Source organism: Eleutherodactylus coqui, chromosome 7, assembly GCF_035609145.1.
Source record: "Eleutherodactylus coqui strain aEleCoq1 chromosome 7, aEleCoq1.hap1, whole genome shotgun sequence".
Taxonomy (NCBI): Eukaryota; Metazoa; Chordata; class Amphibia; order Anura; family Eleutherodactylidae; genus Eleutherodactylus; species Eleutherodactylus coqui.
In genome coordinates this window covers 44,063,262-44,082,395 of record NC_089843.1, presented here as the reverse complement: position 1 = coordinate 44,082,395, position 19,134 = coordinate 44,063,262, and the positions used below count along the sequence as shown (strand labels likewise).

The 19,134-nt window shown below is 43.7% G+C and overlaps 1 protein-coding gene across 1 annotated transcript in view; it reads left to right on the top strand.

Moving 5' to 3' along the window:
• The first annotated feature begins 542 nt into the window (after positions 1–542).
• Positions 543–19,134, top strand: part of LOC136572409 (nicotinamide N-methyltransferase-like) — a 49,945-nt gene continuing 31,353 nt past the window's right edge. Inside the window, exon 1 of the mRNA XM_066572948.1 lies at positions 543–703. Within this exon, the coding sequence (XP_066429045.1) occupies positions 556–703 (148 nt within the window). The 5' untranslated portion in view covers positions 543–555. The remainder of the gene's footprint in view (positions 704–19,134) is intronic.

Sequence of the window (19,134 nt, the reverse complement as noted above, 5' to 3'; positions counted from 1 at the left end):
CAATCAGTGTAGTGTACAGCATAGTATGTTTAGTCCCATCTGTCCATGACATAATTGTTGTGGCTTATAACCAATGGTCTTCAGTATTTCAGCCCCTCTATAATGTACATATGCTAATAGGATACATGTAACAGGGTTATCGTCATAAAACAATCATTTTAATTGTTAAAACCCATACAATAAGCTTAAAACATAATTAGAGCTCTTTGAAAATAATGAACGTTAAAGCAAAAAGAGGAAAAATAATGGAGGAATTCAGCTTATCGTATATTCATCTGAGAAAAAAATGATGGTTTCAGGAATGCAGTGAAGAAAAAACAGAAAATATGCTGTCTTACAAAGGCAAGAGTGGTCCCTTTAAAGGGTTAAATAGTAAGTAAACGATCAACAACATACACTAGCAATGTGATCCCGAGGTTCCTATTTACATCCTCCTAGTATGTATGACATGTGATGGCATATGACTGAAACACATATGATATTATAAAGGAGGGACCTGATGAAATTATCTATAAAACTCAGTTAACATTACTATTCTAAGAGAACAGACACACCATGGACTCCGGCAGTAAGATTTACTGTTCCCATGAGATTGATGCCAAGAATCTATTTGACACCTTCTTTTCTGCACATGCTCCATACTCTGTTATTAAGGACATAACAGCAAATATCTTAAATGCATTTTCCAAGGCATTTAGCACAGGTAAGTTAATCATTACTCATGAAGGATATTATACTGTGTAACATATGTATGATATTATACCGTGGACAATGTAAATGTTTATCTATTTCCCCCCAAAAATTGTATTCATTTAAATTTTAGAAAAAACACACTGGGGTACATTTACTTTTGGTCTTTACATCTTTTTTTTTTGCAGGGTAGGGGGGGGGGGGGGCAAATTTTCCACTGATTTTCTTTTGTTTTTAAACAATTTCTTTTTTATTAAAAGAAAGAAAACATAGCCAGTCGAAAACAAGTACCGTCAGGCCTCGCAGCGCCCACGTGTAGTGTGTATAACAGTTATTAAAACATTATTATAGCTATTGCACACTTAATAACAAGGCTCAAGTCTGGCTTAGATTTAAAGAAAAAAATTGTAGGGGAGAGAGGGGGGGGGGGATAGAAAACAGAACATATAGCAAGGTACTTCATTATTAACACGTGAGGCGGGGGGATTAGGCAGATCATTAAAAGTGGTTTATGGCAATTAGATTTTTAAGAATCTAAATTGTTTCTGCTTCCTTGGAACTGTATCCAGGGTGACCAGAGGGCTGTGAAGTGATCTCTTGAGCCTGACTCCCAGGCTAGGATCTCTTCAAAGCGAAAGATTTGTGAAACTCTTTCTATCCATTGGGGGATTTGAGGGGTGTCTTTCTCTCTCCAGAAGAGCGGTATCATTAATTTAGCTGCAGCCAGGAGGATTGTCGGTAGGTTTATGTTTGAGGGTTTGAATTGGCTTTTGGGTAGCCAAATCAGGACCCCCTCTGGTTTGAAAACGTATGAGGTATGGCAGATTTTATTAATGAGGTTGGTGACTGCTAGCCAGAAAGGCTTAATTTTTGGGCAGTGCCACCATATATGTAGGGCAGTTCCCCTTTCTTCCCCACATCTCCAGCATATATCTGAGGATGCAGGGGTCAATTTAGCAGTTGTGACAGGGGTCCTATACCACCTCGTCAAGATCTTATATGAGTATTCTTGGATGCGTACACATCTGGAGAAACCATGTGAGTTTTTTTAGAACTTTGTGGTTCTTCTCCTTGCTAAGGTTAAGTCTAGAGATGAGCGAGCACCAAAATGCTTGAATGCTCGTTACTCGAGTTGAACTTTCAGTGATGCTCGAGAGTTCGTTTCGAGTAACGAACCCCATTGAAGTCAATGGGCGACTCGAGTATTTTTGTATATGACTGATGCTCTGCTAAGGTTTTCATTTGTGAAAATCTTAGCAAACCACCAAAGTCATGTAAAAAACAGAAATGGATAGGGCAGGCGAGGAGCAACATGCAGGGCTGCATTTCGGGCTCCAAGGTCTCACTATTAAGCCACAATAGTGGCAAGAGTGAGACCCCCCCCCCCCCTTCCCCCGCACTGTCAGCATAAAGATCGTTCTCCTCTGCCACAGCTGTAACAGCTGTGGCAGAGCAGAACGATGTTAGCTCATTGAATTCAATGGAGCCGGCAATACAGCCGGCTCCATTAAAAGCAATGGGCTGCCAGCGATCGCACAATGAATTTTCGGGAAGGGCTTGAATATATATGTCCTTCCCTGCAATTCATCCAGAAATGTGTAAAAATAAAAAATATATATATACTCACCTGGTCCCGGCAGACGGAGTTCAGCTGCGGCCAGCTGGCAGTTCTCCTGAACTGCTCTCTGTAGTATTCAGCAGCCGGGGATTTAAAATCCCTGCCTGCTGAATGAGCTGCCTCTGATTGGTCACAGCCTGACCAATAAGAGGCAGCTCTCACTCACACCCATTCATGAATTCATGAATGGATGAGTGAGTGCTGCCACTGATTGGCTCAGCTCAGCTGTCATTCAGCTGAGAGCTGCGCTGAGCCAATCAGAGGCAGCACTCACTCACCCATTCATGAATTCATGAATGGGTGTGAGTGAGAGCTGCCTCTGATTGGTCAGGCTGTGACCAATCAGAGGCAGCTCATTCAGCAGGCGGGGATTTTAAATCCCCGACTGCTGAATACTACAGAGAGCAGTTCAGGAGAACTGCCAGCTGGCCGTGGCTGAACTCCGTCTGCCGGGAACAGGTGAGTGAGTATATATATATATATATTTTTTTTTTTTTTTTACACATTTCTGGATGAATTGCAGGGAAGGGCTTATATATTTAAGCCCTTCCCGAAAATTCATTGTGCGATCGCCGGCAGCCCATTGCTTTCAATGGAGCCGGCTGTATTGCCGGCTCCATTGAATTCAATGGGCTAACATTGTTCTGCCGGGACACGGTGAGTATATATATATATTTTTTTTACTTTTTACACATTTTAGGATGATTTTCAGGTAAGGGCTTATATTTTTAAGCCCTTCCCGAAAATTCATCCCGCACTAGCCGGCAGCCCATTGCTTTCAATGGAGCCGGCTGTATTGCCGGCTCCATTGAATTCAATGGTCAGTGCTCGTTTAATCGAGACGAGTACTGCGTGGTGCTCGTCTCGAGTAACGAGCATCTCGAGCACCCTAATACTCGAACGAGCATCAAGCTCGGACGAGTATGCTCGCTCATCCCTAGTTAAGTCCTAACTCTCTCTCTCATTCCCTGAGAAACCAGGGCCTCTCAGGGGTGGTCTGTAAAAGGAGGCCTTTGTAGAGTTGACTGACCAGCTTCTTCGGGCGAGAGGGGAGGGAGATGTATACCTGAAACCAGAGGGGGTTTCTCAAATTATTGAGATTGATTGATTAAAACTGTCTCAGTGAATGATAGATACTGGCTCTGTTCAAGAAATTTAAGGAGAAGGATGGAAAATAGGTATCCAGTTGCATTTGATTTGCTAGTTTGTGGCCCTTAAGGATGTCATGAACTGTGACGCCTTTAAATTTGTCCCAAACCCTCTCGATTTTGAGTGGTCTATTCGCTAGTATAGCTGGTATTAAGGGGGCATGGGCCAAAGGAGGGACTTTTCTCCCACTGTCCCTAGGCGGCTCGATCTAAGTACATTTATTGTGCACTTCGTAATAGGGCTAATATGTGTTTGTTTACCGAGGGGGAGTCCATTGATCCAAAGTAGCACTTGGTTATCTTTGCCTAACATCATTTTTTCCATGCTATGTGTGGGGTAGGGTGTTTTGTTGTCTATTAGTGAGATCCATCTAGCGATATGGATCACTTTGTGGTAAAGCTGGAGATTCGGAAGGCCCGCGCCTCCTTGGGGGCTTTTTCGAGTAAGCAAGAAAAATGCTAGCCGTGATTTATGCCCCTCCCATATGAAGCTCCTAAATAGTTTGTGCATTTGTAAGAAGAAAACATTGGGGACTTCAATTGGGACCAAGCGTAGTATATAGATAATGGGTGGGAGTACGTATGTAGCTATAAGATTTTTCCTGCCCAGCCATGAGATCAGTGGTAGATTGAATTGTGTGAGCTGGTTTTTCACTTTTTTAATCAGCGGAGTATAGTTGGCGTCATAAAGCTGGGATGGGTTGGCAGTTAGGATAATGCCCAGGTATTTAATGCGAGAGGGGGGCCATCTAAAAGCGTGTTGCTTTTTCAGGTTGTTAAAGGAGATGTCCCGCGCCGAAACGGGTTTTTTTTTTTTTAAACCCCCCCCCCGTTCGGCGCGAGACAACCCCGATGCAGGGGTTAAAAAACCCACCCGCACAGCGCTTACCTGAATCCCGGCGGTCCGGCGTCTTCATACTCACCTGCTGAAGATGGCCGCCGGGATCCTCTGCCTTCGTGGACCGCAGCTCTTCTGTGCGGTCCACTGCCGATTCCAGCCTCCTGATTGGCTGGAATCGGCACGTGACGGGGCGGAGCTACACGGAGCCGCTCTCTGGCACGAGCGGCTCCATAGAAGACTACAGAAGACCCGGACTACGCAAGCGCGGCTAATTTGGCCATCGGAGGCCGAAAATTAGTCGGCACCATGGAGACGAGGACGCTAGCAACGGAGCAGGTAAGTATAAAACTTTTTATAACTTCTGTATGGCTCATAATTAATGCACAATGTATATTACAAAGTGCATTATTATGGCCATACAGAAGTGTATAACCCCACTTGCTGCCTCGGGACATCTCCTTTAACTATGTGTGACAGGGCAGAGATATTCAGTGCTTCTGAATTATCATAGTTTATTTTAAAGTTGGACAGCCTGCCGAAAAGGTTGATCGTCTCCATGTGCGCCGGTAGGGCCCTTTTGGGGTTAGTGACAAGCACTAATAGATCGTCCGCGAATGCCGCTATGGTGTGTGTTGTGTCCCCTACCTGGAGGCCCTCAATGTCAGGGATTTGTCTAATCTCTTGTAGTAAGGTCTCCATTACCAGGATAAAGAGAGTGGGGGACAGCAGACAGCCTTGCCTAGTGCCGTTACCAATGGAGAAGGGCTTTGAGAATGTACCATTGACCTGAACTTTAGCCGTCAGAGCTGAGTATAGGGAGAAGATGGCTCTGATAAAAGGGAGCTGGAAACCAAACCTCCTCAGAGTGCTCTCCATGTAATTCCAATTGACCGTATCAAAGGCCTTTTTGTCGTCCATGGAGATCAGGACTAATGGGATTTTGTTACGTTTAGCATAATGTATAGCATGAATTGCTCGGGTCGTATGGAATTTTCCTTCTCTCCCGGGCACAAATCCCACTTGGTCCGGACTTATCAGTTTAGTGAGAAAAGGAGCCATTCGTTGGGCGAGCAATTTTGCCCATAATTTAATATCCGAGTTTAGTAGGGAGATGGGGCGGTAGCTACTGCTCATGTCTAGGTCCTTGCCCTCTTTGGGGATAAGCGAAATGTGGGCTTCTAGAGATTGTTTAGGGAGTGTCGCGCCAGAAAGGAGGGAGTTACAGAGTTTGGTCAGGTATGGAGTATGTTAGTAAATTTTTTATAATAGAGGATGGGGAGTCCTTCCGGGCCTGGGCTCTTCCCGTTAGGAATGGAGGCTAAAACATCGGTCACTTCTTCCTCCGTAGTTTGCCGCAGTAGTGAGGCGGTGTCCTCTTCAGTCACTCTTGAGTGATTTTCCCTCCTATTTACTAACGTGCAGTTGAGGCGCCAGTTCCATTGTCTTTTCGGCAGGCTGTCCACTATCAGGGAAAGGAAGATAGGGGCGTGGTCTGATATAGTGAGTGAGCCAATGTCGGCCACGGTGACTGAGTGTAGGTAATTGCCTGATAGTAGTAGATAATCGATTCTGTGGTAGGTCGTGTGAATGTGGGAGAAATATGTGTATTCTCTAAGCCCGGGATTTTTCAATCTCCAGGCGTCTCGCAAATTCAGATCCGACAGAAGGCTTTTCAGTCTGTGAATTTGCTTACGGGGGATTGGGGCTGAGCCTGAGGTGGTATCAACGGAGTGGTCTAGTGCAGTTTTGAAGTCGCCTCCAACCAACTGTAGGCCCTCCGCGAATTCGCTATATTTGGACAAGGCCCGTAATAGACACTGGACTTGGTTTTTATTAGGGGCATAAAGGTTGGCGAATGAGACCAGCTTGTGAGCCACCATACCTTTCAAGAATAGGTATCTTTCGCCTGGGTCCGACTCTATCCGTTTAGGGACAAAGGGGACATTTTTGGTAACTGTTATGGAGACTACTCTCGAAGCTGAGGAGTACGTGCTGTGGTGCCATTGGTTGTAGCTATATGTTGGAAGGTTAGGGATGCGGTTATGGTGAAAGTGAGTTTCTTGGAGGAATACCACCTCCGGGCTATGTTTTTTCATGAGGTTAAATGTCTGCGATTTTTTTCTGGGGATCGTTCCAGCCTCTGACATTAAATGAGATAATTTTAATCTCTGCCATGTTCTGGTTCAGGGGAATCTGCTTTGGGTTGAAGATCTGCCCTTTCCCTACATCGTAAATTGCAAACAATATTGCTGTTCCAACAAGTAATAACAACAAATTCCACTTAAAGTGGAAAAGAGAGGAAACATATTAGACACGGGGTAGAGTGAGAGCCGTAACCTAAGGGGCCCTGGGTCTGTTCCTCATTCAGATCCAGGATTGGGGAAAAGTCCTCTTGGCTTCTCCCAATCCTCGTGAATTTGGGGGGTGGTTGGGCGCACACCTTTTGGGTTGGGTGCGACCACCACTGACCACATGAAACACACTTATCTAATGCACAAATTAAACGGTAGCAAATTCAAGATTCACGTACAATTACAAAAGGGCGTATTAACGAAACAGGTTATATACGAAATATATTCAAAATAAACGCCTAATAGGCGCTAGTAGGCGCAAATAGGCGCAATTCACCGCACGAGTTTGGTAAGAATTTGAGGTGGGTTTGGGGCCATGCAACGAGCGCACGGGACAGGAGCAAGATCGGGGTGTGATTGTGGGGGAGGGGCAATTTCCCAGTTTCCCCGAGCGTTAAGCCAGATTATTCCAGTCTTAAATCCCTGTCTCCGGCGCCCGTCACCTAGCCAGACCGCCCTTACAGATCAGCGAAGTAGGCGATAGGGTCCTCCGTTTCCCAGTCTTCTCCTGGTCCCTCTGGGAAGCGTGTGGTTGGTGTCGTAGATCTAGAAAGGAAGGGACAGGAGGAAAAGAGGGGGTGGTAGAATCTAACTACGTCCCTCAACTACAGAATGCTCAGCAGGACGCTCCTACAGGGGTGCCAGAGGGCAGATGGTTTGTGCCAGAGACCTTACGTCTCAGAGTCATGGAAGAATCTCACGCGTTGGTTTTCGCAGGTCATCTGGGGTTTCAGGGGACCCTGGATTTCTGTTCTAGACACTTCTGGTGCCAGGCATGTCTCAGGAGATCCGCGACTTTGTTAAGGGATGCTCTGTCTGTGCACGCAATAAAACTCGACGGCGTCCTCCGGAGGGTCCTCTGCGACCGTTACTGGTACCTTCTCATCCGTGGTCGCAGTTATCTGTAGATTTTTTCACCGATCTACTGGAATCCCAGAAGTTCACCAATATTTTAGTGGTTGTCGACCGGTTCTCAAAGATGGCACATTTTGTGGCGTTAAAGAAGCTACCTTAGGCAAAAGAATTTGCCAAGATTTTTGTAATAGAAATCATTCACCTACATGGGGTTCCCCAAAACATTGTATCTGATCGCGGGGTTCAGTTTGTGTTGTAGTTTTGGCGAGCCTTCTGCAGAAATCTGGGAACGTCGCTTTCCTTCTCGTCAGCATTCCATCCGCAAATCAATGGTCAGAGTGAGCGGAAGAACCAAGATTTAGCGCAATATTTACTGTTGTTTGCTGGCGAAAAGGCTCAACAGTGGGCAGAGTTCCTGACATTGGCAGAGTTTGCACTAAACAACCGCACTTGTTCTTCCACTGGGGTATCTCTATTCTTTTGTGTATACAGTCAGCATCCTCGCTTCCTTACAGCGATCCCTACTCCGTCTGTCTGTCCTGCAGCTGACGTCACCACAGATACACAGATACGCTGCAGGGAGTATGGAAAGAGGTGCAAAAAAACTTGGAAGCAACGGGGGCTCATAGGCAGTTGCATAGTGGGAGGAGTCTGTCTGTATCTGAACCTTACAGGTTGGGACAGAAGGTATACCTGTCTTCTAAAAATCTCAAATTAAGGGTCCCATCCTTGAAGCTGTCATTACACGTGTGGTGAACCCGCTCGCCTACGAACTGGATTTGAAAGCTACATGGAGGGTTCACAGGGTTTTCCATAAGTCTTTATTGAAACCTTTTGTCCCTTTGGTGATATCTTTGGATGGGATAAAGCTATAGAACATCAAATACTTTCACTCAATCTCGGGTAAGTATTTCTGAGCCTAGGTAAGTATCTTACAAGCTCAGGTAAGTGTTACCCAGCTCAGGTAAATATTTCTCAGGCTCAGGTAAGTAACTCCAAGCATTGGAGAATACTAATCAGGCTCATGTAGAAAAGTGCAAAAATTTCCAAGCTCAGGTAAATATTTCTCTGGCTCAGATAAATGTCTCCAAGCTCAGGTGATTGTTTCTCAAGCTCGAGTTAGTGTTTCAATGCATTTCCCCACAGATGAAGCAGTTCATCAGGAAATTAGATAGCTGGTACCATCAACCTTTTGCTAAAAGGAAGAACCTGATAATCTTATCTGCATAGCGATATTGAATAAAGTACAAACATGACGTTCAGAGGAAAGCTGCCTAGTAGTCGTCTGAGAGTTGGTCTGCAAACAAAGTTGCAGCAATATTCTAGACCAATGGTTCTCAAACTGTGCTCCATAGGCGACCACGGGTCTGTGGTGGCAAACCTGAGGCATGCATGCCGGAGAGGGCACGCATGCCGATGGCTGCTTACCACTATAGTGATTACTGGAGGGGCTACTGCAGCTCCCCGCCGGTAATCACACAGAGCCGCTAATCCCGATGCACACTCTGATGTCAGTGTACAGCCAGGATCCTTCTCCCCTGAGTCCTCTCCTCCTTAATTCCGCAGGAGAGGACAGGGGAAGAAACGTTCCGGCCTTACACACTGATTCAGTGTGCATCGGGATCAGCGCTGAGCAGCGAAGGAGCAGCGCTGATTGCAAGGAGTAGGTAAGTATATAGGTTGGGGGCTATTATTTCTGGGGCTACTGACGGGGTTAAAATTAATGAGGGGTTATTACTGAGGTGGTTAATATAACTTGGCTACTGAGGGGGTTAATATAATTGAGGAGTTATTAATCAGAGGGGTTAATATTACTGTGGCTACTGAGGAAGTTAATATTACTGAGGGGGTTAATATAACTGAGGGGTTATTATTAGAACACCGCGATGGAAAGACTTAGTGCAACCATAGTATACACAGACCCCTGTAATATTCCTGTAGCAAAGGTATAAGCTGACCCCAGTAACAGTTATGTTGCAGAAGTCTAGGGAGGCCCCAGTAACATTTCTGTTGTAACAGTATAGACAGACCCCAGTAACATTCCATTAGCAGAATTATAGGCAGACCCTTGTAACATTTACGTGCCAGAAGTATAGTCAGAACCCCAGTAACATTTTAGTAGCAGCAGTATAGGCAGACCCCTGTAACATTTATGTGGTAGAAGTATAGGCAGACCCCAGTAACAGTTATGTAGCAGCAGTATAGGCAGACCCCAGTATCATTTCTGTAGCAGTAGTATAGGCAGCCCCCACCACCATTTCTGTTGTAGAAGTATAGGCAGACCCCAGTAACATTTATGTAGCAGCAGTATAGGCAGACCCCTGTAACGTTTTTGTGCCAGAAGTATAGGCAGACCCCAGTAACATCTATGTAGCAGCAGTATAGGGAGACGGCAGTATCAGTTCTGTAGCAGCAGTATAGGCAGACCCCATCATCATTTCTGTAGTAGAAGTATAGGCAAACACCTGTAAAATTAATGTGGCAGCAGTATAGGCAGACCCCAGTAACATCTTTGTGGCAGCAGTATAGGAAGCCCCCTGTAAGATTTACGTGGCACAAGTATAGGCAGACCCCCTGTAACATTCAAGTGGCAGCAGAATAGACAGACCCCTGTAACATGTAAGTGGCAGCAGTATAGGCAGACCCCTGTAACTTTCTTGTAGCAGAAGTATAGGCAGGCAATAAAGGTCTACCACGTGGACCCAAAAATTGTGATATATGAAGCTGGGGACCCCAGAAACGTGCCTTTCTCCTAATCCCGCAGCAGCCGTCTGCAATTCACCTGGACCAGGAACTTGGCCTGTGCCCACACCCTCACTTGGACCTCTGCGTCCTCGCCCACGTCCAAGTCCTCTAGGCCTACCCATACCTATCAGCATGGTGTATTACGAATAGAGCAGACACAGAGCGGTCTGAATAATTATATTGCAGTAAAATGCATACGGTCACAGGTAGCCCTAAGAAGGACCGTTGGGTTACTTGTTAACATGATTCTACACTACTACTGTCCCTGCCTCACCAGTACTGCCCCTGTACTCTGTATAATTGACTGCAGACTAAGAACACTATAGCTTGCACAGCCCAAGATGAAAAAAAAATGTGCAAAACTGTTCCCAGCAGCCACAACAGTAATGCACACGGTTAGATGTGGCCCTAAGAAGGACCGTTAACGTTCTTAAAGATGCTAACAGTAGCCCAACACTCTCCCTATACCAGGAACAGCAGAAACAGCTCTCTCCCTAATCTCTGCCAGCATGTGTCTGAGGCGAGGCACGGGCGGGACCGCTTTAATTACTCAGAGGTCACTTGATCTCACCAGCCACTCACTGCAGGGGGGTGGGATAGGGCTGGAACATCACAGGAGGAAGTTGTAATACCTTCCCTGCATGAATATTGGCTAGAAAATGGCGCTAAACATGCAAGGAAGGAAATGGATTTGACTCGAGTACCGCGTGGTGCTCGTCTCGAGTAACGAGCATCTCGAGCAGACTAATGTTCGAGCGAGCATCAAGCTCGGACGAGTACGTTCACTCATCTCTAGTTTTAACGTTAAGGGCAAAAAGTGACCAGGGTGGGAGGGGTGGCACATTCTGCAGAGGGACATTGGTACATGCAGTCTGAGGAGAATCTAACACTTTTCTAAGTGTATAGATATTTTATTCCTCGGTTCCTCTGAAATAACCATGACTATATAATTTTTTTCTGTGCGAACAACAGGAAAACCACTGGACCAAATTAACTTGGGCGAAGCTGGGTATATCAGCTCGCATATCATATAATGCATTAGAAAACATCTAAATTCAGGAAAAGAGGGAAAAAATATAAGTGCACATTTTGGGGGGGGATTTAGTTTTTACTCTGTTCATTGTGCAATAAAAATGACCTGTTATCTTTGTTCTGTAGATCAATATGAATATGGCAAGACCACATTTATGGTTGCATAAAGTTTTTAACGCATTGCTGCTTCAAATTAACAAAATATTTTGATCCCCACAACTTGTTCATATTTATTTGATGCAGCTGTGTGAAAGCTTGCTTTTGTAGAACCAGCTTAATTTTTTATTGATGCAATCGAGAATGGGTTAAAAAGTCACAACATATGTAACAATCTTTTCCAGTAGCTGTGTCATATACAAAATGAAATTTTTCCCAGCGCAGCGTTCAGATGTCCTCATGCCACACGGTCGCTTGATAGCCACAACATCCTCATGTCTATTTATAAGTGTGCATTGGATGAGGAGGAACAGGAGACACACACTGCAGAGGGTTGGCAGGGCATGGCAGTGACCCTCTTTGAAATTGTGGGTGATAGCCCACAATGCTGATGAGAATTGCTGATAAATTAATGTATGATCATAATTCCAATCCCATGCCACCTCCGTCACAAAATTTCATGAGTCACAAACGTGAACATAAAGTGGACTCAGATGCCAGTACTTCTACACATCTCCATAATTCAACAACCCATTCTAAAACAAAAGATTTTTTTACCCAGAGTGCAGGTGAACCCCTGAAAGATTTGTTTACCAAGAGTGCAGGTGAAACCCTGAATGATTTGTTTACCAATAGTAAAGGCGAACCCCAAAAACATTGGTTTACCAAGAGTATAGGCAAACCCCTGAAACATTTGTTTACCAAGAGTATGGGCGAACCCCTGAAGCATTTGTTTACCAAGAGTATAGGCAAACCCCTAAAAAATTTGTGCACCAAGAGTATAGGTGAACACCTGAAACATTTGTTTTCCAAGAGTATAGGTGAACCCCTTAACAATTTGTGTACCAAGAGTATAGGCGAACCCCTGAAACGTTTGTTTACCAAGAGTATAGGCAAACCCCTGAAAAATTTGTGTACCAAGAGTGTAGGCAAACCCTTGAAACATTTTTTAACAAGAGTATAGGCGAACGCCTGAAAAATTTGTGTACTAAGAGTATAGGTGAACCCCTGAAAAACTTGTGTACCAAGAGTATAGGTGTACCCCTGAAAAATTTGCAGAGTGCAGGTGCCTTTTGGCCCTCTGAAGAATTGGCAGTTCAGCGTGCTGACATTCTGGTTTAGAAGGAGCAGGAGGAAGATCAGAGAAGGATAGACCAAGCTACTTCTACCCTTTTTGGGGGTGATAGAGGGTGCATCATTCTCCAGTTCTAGCTTAAAGGTACTTTATGTTAATCTACTTTCCACCGGTGGAGAAGAGAAGTCTGGGGAAATCCAGGCTTTGTTCATCTTAATAAGTGTAAGCCTGTCGGTACTGCCAGTTGATAATCCCCCCAGCAGTACTAAACACCATCTCTGATAACACGCTAGCGGCAGGGCAGGCCAGCACCTCCAAGGCGTACAGCGCAAGTTCGTGCGACGTGTCCAGCTTTGACACCCAATAGTTGTATGGAGCGGAGGGATCACGGAGGACATTGGTACGGTTGGCTCTGTACTCCCTCACCATCTTTTTACACTGTTCCCTCCTACTCAGAATAGACTGGGTAGTGGTGACAAAGTCTGGCTGGGGTGCCATAAAACTGGCAAAGGCCTTGGAGAGTGTTCCCCTGCCTGCACTGGACATGCTGCCTGTTCCTCTTGTCTCCCCTGCTAGTTGGCCCACTGAACTACGTCCTCTACTGCTAGCTTTATAGAGAAAGCCTTATAGAGTTATATACTCTGGCAACACACTGTAATGAGGACGATTTTGAGTATGCATTAAAATATACGAATAACATGGAGAGTAAAATAATCATACGAAAGATAGAGAAGTTTCAAAGGGATATGTTAGATTTCTCTTCAGAAAATTTTTTTCCTTGGGAATATAAGAGAGCCAAGTTTAAGAACGGAGAAAATAATGGGGGGGAAATATTAACAGAAGGTGGCCAGCCCAAACAAACATCCGGGGATAATTCACAGAGACCCCCCCCAAACCTCTGGATCCCAACAAGGATTTGATACTCGTAGTGAATCGACCAACCCTAACAGTAACCCCCACTTTAGACCTAGAACGTTTTACAATAATAGATTCTTTACGGGAAATTATGAAAGGAATAATCAATATAATGACTATATGTATAGAAATTATCGAAGGAATGGCCCCATGAATCAAGGACGAAATAATTATAATTACAATCCCCGTCATGATATGATGAATAACACAAATTACCCAAATAGGTTCTATAACACGTCTAGATTTAGGAACACCAACCATAGAGCCCCCGAACGGAGACCTTATAGATTTCAAAATCATCATTGGTGTCATTCGTATAACTATCAGCCTCCGTACAAAAATTATGGGAATAATTTTAACAACCAATGGAATAGAAGGAAAGATTGGACAACCTTTCCAAATAGAACTATTCCCAGAGGACCCAATGTAAGGCCAAATATAAATACAGAAATACAGAGGCCGATTGAAAAAGTAACGGCCATTGAAAAAGTAACGACTATTGATAATGTCGTTAATGAACCAATCATTTCTCCACAGACCCTGGAGATGAACCTTTTGGGTTCTTCCACAGGGTCATCTCCACCGTCTTTTTTAGGGCAAGGATTAACATCCCCCCAAAACTATCGAACGCACGAAATGACCCCTCAGAACACCAGAAGGGAATTAGGTGCAATCCAGAAAGTGTTAACTATAGGTATAAACCAAACAACCAACTTAGATCTGGAACCAGATCTGATACAAAAAATGGCAACTCCACGAATACCAGCAGTAGAGGAGACTGTAGCTCCAAAGAGGTGCATCAGGGAGCTACCCAAGCAGCCAAGTCCAATGACAACGAGAAGTGTAGTCTCCAGAACTACAAAACCGGTTCCAGTTCCGAGAACGAGAATCACACAATTCTATCAGACGTCCCAGACTCAACAGGTCAGCCCAAGAGGATCACAAAAAGGAGAAGGGGCAGGAGAGGAGGCAAGAAACAGCGCCAAAAAACAGAGAGGAAGTATCCCGATCAGAAAATAACGACAGAAGAAGAAGAACTACATGGAATTTTTAACATCTCCAAGTATCTACTTACTAGGAGGGAACTAGAAACCCTAGCAAAAGGCCTCTCATTCAGCCCCATGACTAATGCCAAATTATTCGAATTATATGTTGATCTAAATCAATTTATAAGAAAACTCACTATTGCCCGTCATCTCGAAATTAAGAAATTCAATAGTACGGATACCACTATTAATTTACATAGAGACGTGAATGACCCCATAGACCTAATCCATACCAACTTCAAACCTAAGAGTAATTTTTATCCAACAACTAGTAAGGGTAACTTCCTGGACACATATTACCATAAAGTTCTGGGGGATTTAACTGTGATTTGCGAGCAAAAAAAAGTAACACCATGGGGGGATAGAAAATTCTCAGAATCTATCAACAAATTAGCGAGTAATAATGAGATCGTTATAAAGAGTGCAGATAAAGGGGGATCCATTGTAATAATGGACCGCGATTATTATGACTCAGAAGCCAAACGTATTTTGAGCGATGATAAATATTACCGAAAACTTGAATCAGACCCGACACCTGAATTTACTATAGAACTAAAGAATCTGATAGAAGCTGCCTTCGAAAGAAAATGTCTGACCAAAGACGAAAAACATTTTCTATTAACTAAACAACCGGAAGTGCCCTATTTCTATTTTTTGCCTAAGGTGCACAAGGATAAAATGAAACCACCAGGGAGACCCATAATATCAGGGATAGGGTCCCTCACGTGTAATCTATCTGAATACATCGATCATATATTACAGAAAATGGTGATAACTTTACCCGCATATCTGAAGGATACGGAGGACTTTCTAGAAAAATTGAAGAAGATCTCATGGAAACCAGGTTATATCCTCTGCACCTTGGATGTTACATCACTTTATTCGTACATTCCACATGAAGTAGGATTAGCAGCAGTAGGTTCATTTCTTGCGAAAGAAGATCAGATGCCCACCAGACAGAAGGATTTTATTCTGGAGGGTATAAAATTCATCTTGGATCATAATTATTTCACGTTCAACAATCAGTTCTACATCCAAGAAAGAGGGACCGCCATGGGTACCAAATTCACGCCAGCGTACGAGAATTTGTTTATGGGAGCTTTCGAAGAGCATATAGATAAATGTAATATTACATTTTATCAACGCTTTATAGACGATATTATCCTGATATGGAGGGGGGAAGAATCAGATCTGGTACAATTTATTTCCCAATTAAATATTAACGATAGCGGTTTACAGTTCACGGCCAATTTCAGTGAAACTTCCGCCACATTCCTAGACATTGACATCTCCATTGTCAATGATCAAATCCAGACGACCACACATTTTAAAAAAACTGACATGAATAGCTATCTGGACTATAAGAGCTGTCATGCTAAAAATTGGAAAAATAACATCCCCTTTGGACAGTTTATAAGGGTCAAGAGGAACTGTACTAAAGTAGAAGATTTTAATTCCAATAGTTTTTATTGTGAAACTTAACAAATACAATATAACATACAGGTCTACATGTTTATTTGTACATACGCATCCTGGTTTATAATATAGACACTTTTAACAACTTGTCCACATACATTTTTCCTTATATTAACTTCGGGGGGGGGGAGTTAGTGAGGGGGGTAAGTAGATAGGGTAGGTGGGGAAACACTGGGGAAATGGAGGTGCTTGAGTCCGCTTGTTGTCTACTTCACGCTTATCAATCGTTTTTTCCATGTCTTATTGTTCGGATTCCCATCAGGCTAAGTAAGGAGATGGATCCCTTTTCCTACTCTCTGTCCAAGGTTGCCAGATTGCTTTGTATTTGGTCATGTTATTTTGTTTCATTGCAAACAGTTTTTCTAGTGTATTGTGTTCCTCTAATAATTTTGTGAGGTTCTGGGCTGAGGGTGTTGTTGTGGATTTCCAGTTTTTCACTATCAAGAATTTTACACAGAGCAGCATATGTGTTATGAATTTTCTGCACTGGGGCGGAAATTTTTCCACCTCCAGCAGCAATATCGCTGTTTGGGGTTTTATTTTAATTCTGATCCCCCAGATTTTATGGACGATTGTGGGAATTTCATTCCACAGTGGTCTTAGGCAGGGACAGTCCCACAGTATATGTCTTAGGGATCCCCTTTCCTCACATCCTCTCCAGCAGTTTTCCGGGGAACCTGGGAACATCTGAGCAAGTTTTAAGGGGGAGTAGTACCACCTTGTTATTGTTTTCTGGTGGACTTCAAGTAACTTGGCGCTCAAGGTACATTTAAATGCCCAGTTGCAAGTTTTTTCCCAGTATTCTAGTTCATATGAAGTTTTTAGGTCTCTTTCCCAGTTAAGTATATGTGTTTTTTTCTGTTTGTTTGGGTCTCCTTTAGCTTCTCCATTATGCAGCTCATACCATTGTTTTAATTTATTGTGTGGTAGGTTTTGAGCGTAGAGTAGGTTGTAGAGGTTGATGTGTAGGGTAAGTGGAAGGCCTTTATTACCCGTTATGTAGCTTTTTATCTTCATGTATTGAAATGCTTCTGCTTGAGTGAGTTTTGTTTTTTCGCATAGTTTGTCGAAGGCCATAATTTTACCGTCTTCTTGGATATCTGAGATTAGTTTTATTCCTTTTTGCTTCCATTTTATTAGCGCTATGTTAGGAATTAGTGCTTCCAATGCTTCAATTGATATTGGTACTTGTCTCCTCGGAACATGTAGAGTTGTGATTTTGAGAGTAGTCAACCATGTTTCTATTGAGGATTTGATAGATGGGCATTCCGGGGTTTTGATTTTAGGATCTATAGCCGCCGCCAATAGTAGTGTGCGGAGGTTTTTCCCTCTCCCCAGCTGTTTTTCTATTTCTGGCCAGCTTGCGCTCCCTGGGGAGCACCATGCTCTCAGTTGTTGCGTAATTGTGGCTCTATGGTATGCTGCGAGGTTAGGGACGCCCATCCCTCCTCTTCCCCTGGATGTATATAGTATGGATGCTGCCATTCTTGGTCTCTTTTTACTCCAAATAAAAGATAGCATTTGGTTTTGCAAGGTCTTGAGGAGTCCTTGTGGGATGGGCATTATCATTGTTCTGAAGATATATAAGATTTTTGGTAAAACCATCATCTTATAGAGTACTATTCTACCCAACCATGTGGGTTCCGCTTTTCCATAGTTGTCTAATTCTTTTTGGAGAGAGAGGATCAGTGGGGCAAGGTTTATTGTTGGTATCTTGCTTAAGGGGGTCGCGAGTTTAAGCCCTTGATATGGAACCTCTTCCGATTCCCACGCGTACGGAAACTCTCTTTGTATTATTTGTTTTGTGCTTTTATTTATGTTTAATCCCAGAATTTGGGATTTATGGGCATTAATTTTGTAATATGAGACTCTGCCAAGGTCGTAGATGTTTTTTGTAATGGCTCTGAGAGAGGTTATTGGGTGCATCATGATTAGTGCGACATCATTGGCGAAGAGGCCGATCTTGTGTTGGCGTAGGGGGAGGGGGATGCCTCTTATTTCCGGATCCGATCTTACTTTTTCAGCGAATGGCTCAATTGTTAAGACGAACAATAATGGGGAAAGGGGGCACCCTTGTCGTGTGCCGTTAGTGATGGCAAAACTGTTGGACAAGGTCCCGTTGGTCAACACTCTCGCTGTAGGGGATGTGTATAGTGCCTGTATAGCTCTCAGTATATCCCCTTGGAAGCCAAATTTCTCCAATGTTTCGAACGCGTAGCCCCAGTGTATTCTATCGAACGCCTTCTCCGCATCCAATGTTAGGAGCAGAGAAGGCGTTCGCATTTTCTCCACCCTCGCCAGGAGATCAATAATTCTTCTTGTGCCGTCCGATGCCTGACGACCCACAGTAAAACCTACTTGGTCACTGTGCACCAGGTGTGGCAAGAATTGCATAATTCTTTGGGCCAAAATTTTCGCATAGATTTTTGTGTCGCTATTTAATAGGGATATTGGTCTATAATTAGCCGGGTGGGAATGATCTTTATCTGGTTTTGGGATCGTGACAATTGTCGCCTGGAGCATCTCTGCGGGTAGTTTCCCCGACTTCATGGCTAGGTTATATGTTTTGGCTAGGTGCGGGGCCAACTCCCTCCCAAACAACTGATAATACTCGTTAGAGTACCCATCAGGTCCGGGTGCCTTCTCTCTTTTAAGGGTATCTATAGTTTTTAGAATTTCTTGTGTGGAGATTGGAGTGTTGAGCCTATCCAACTGTTCCTCTTTTAGTGTCGGGAGGCTGATATCCTTTAGGAACTTTTTAATATTTTCTGAGTCTGGTTGGATTGTCGCGCTTTCATCTTTCAAATTATAGAGTTTAGCGTAGAATTTGGAAAAGGCCTCTGCTATTCCCTGGGGACTACTGATTTTTTGACCTGATTCTTCCTTAATGTGTGGGATTCTGGCTTTTATACGTTTTTGCTTTACCTTATTGGCCATGTATTTGCTAAGTTTATTGTTGTCCGTGTAATAAGTGGTTTTGTAGGTTCTACTAAGTTTTTCGTGGTCTAGCATTAAATGGTCTCTTATTTCCTGCCTTGTTTTCAATAATTTTCTGTGTTTTTCTTCTGTTGGGTTTTGTTGGATTGTGTGCTCTAATTCCTTTGCTCGTGTGAGGAGATCATCTAGTTTTTTTGCTTTTTCTTTTTTGTGGCGGGATCCCTGCTGAATCATCAGCCCCCTTATCAC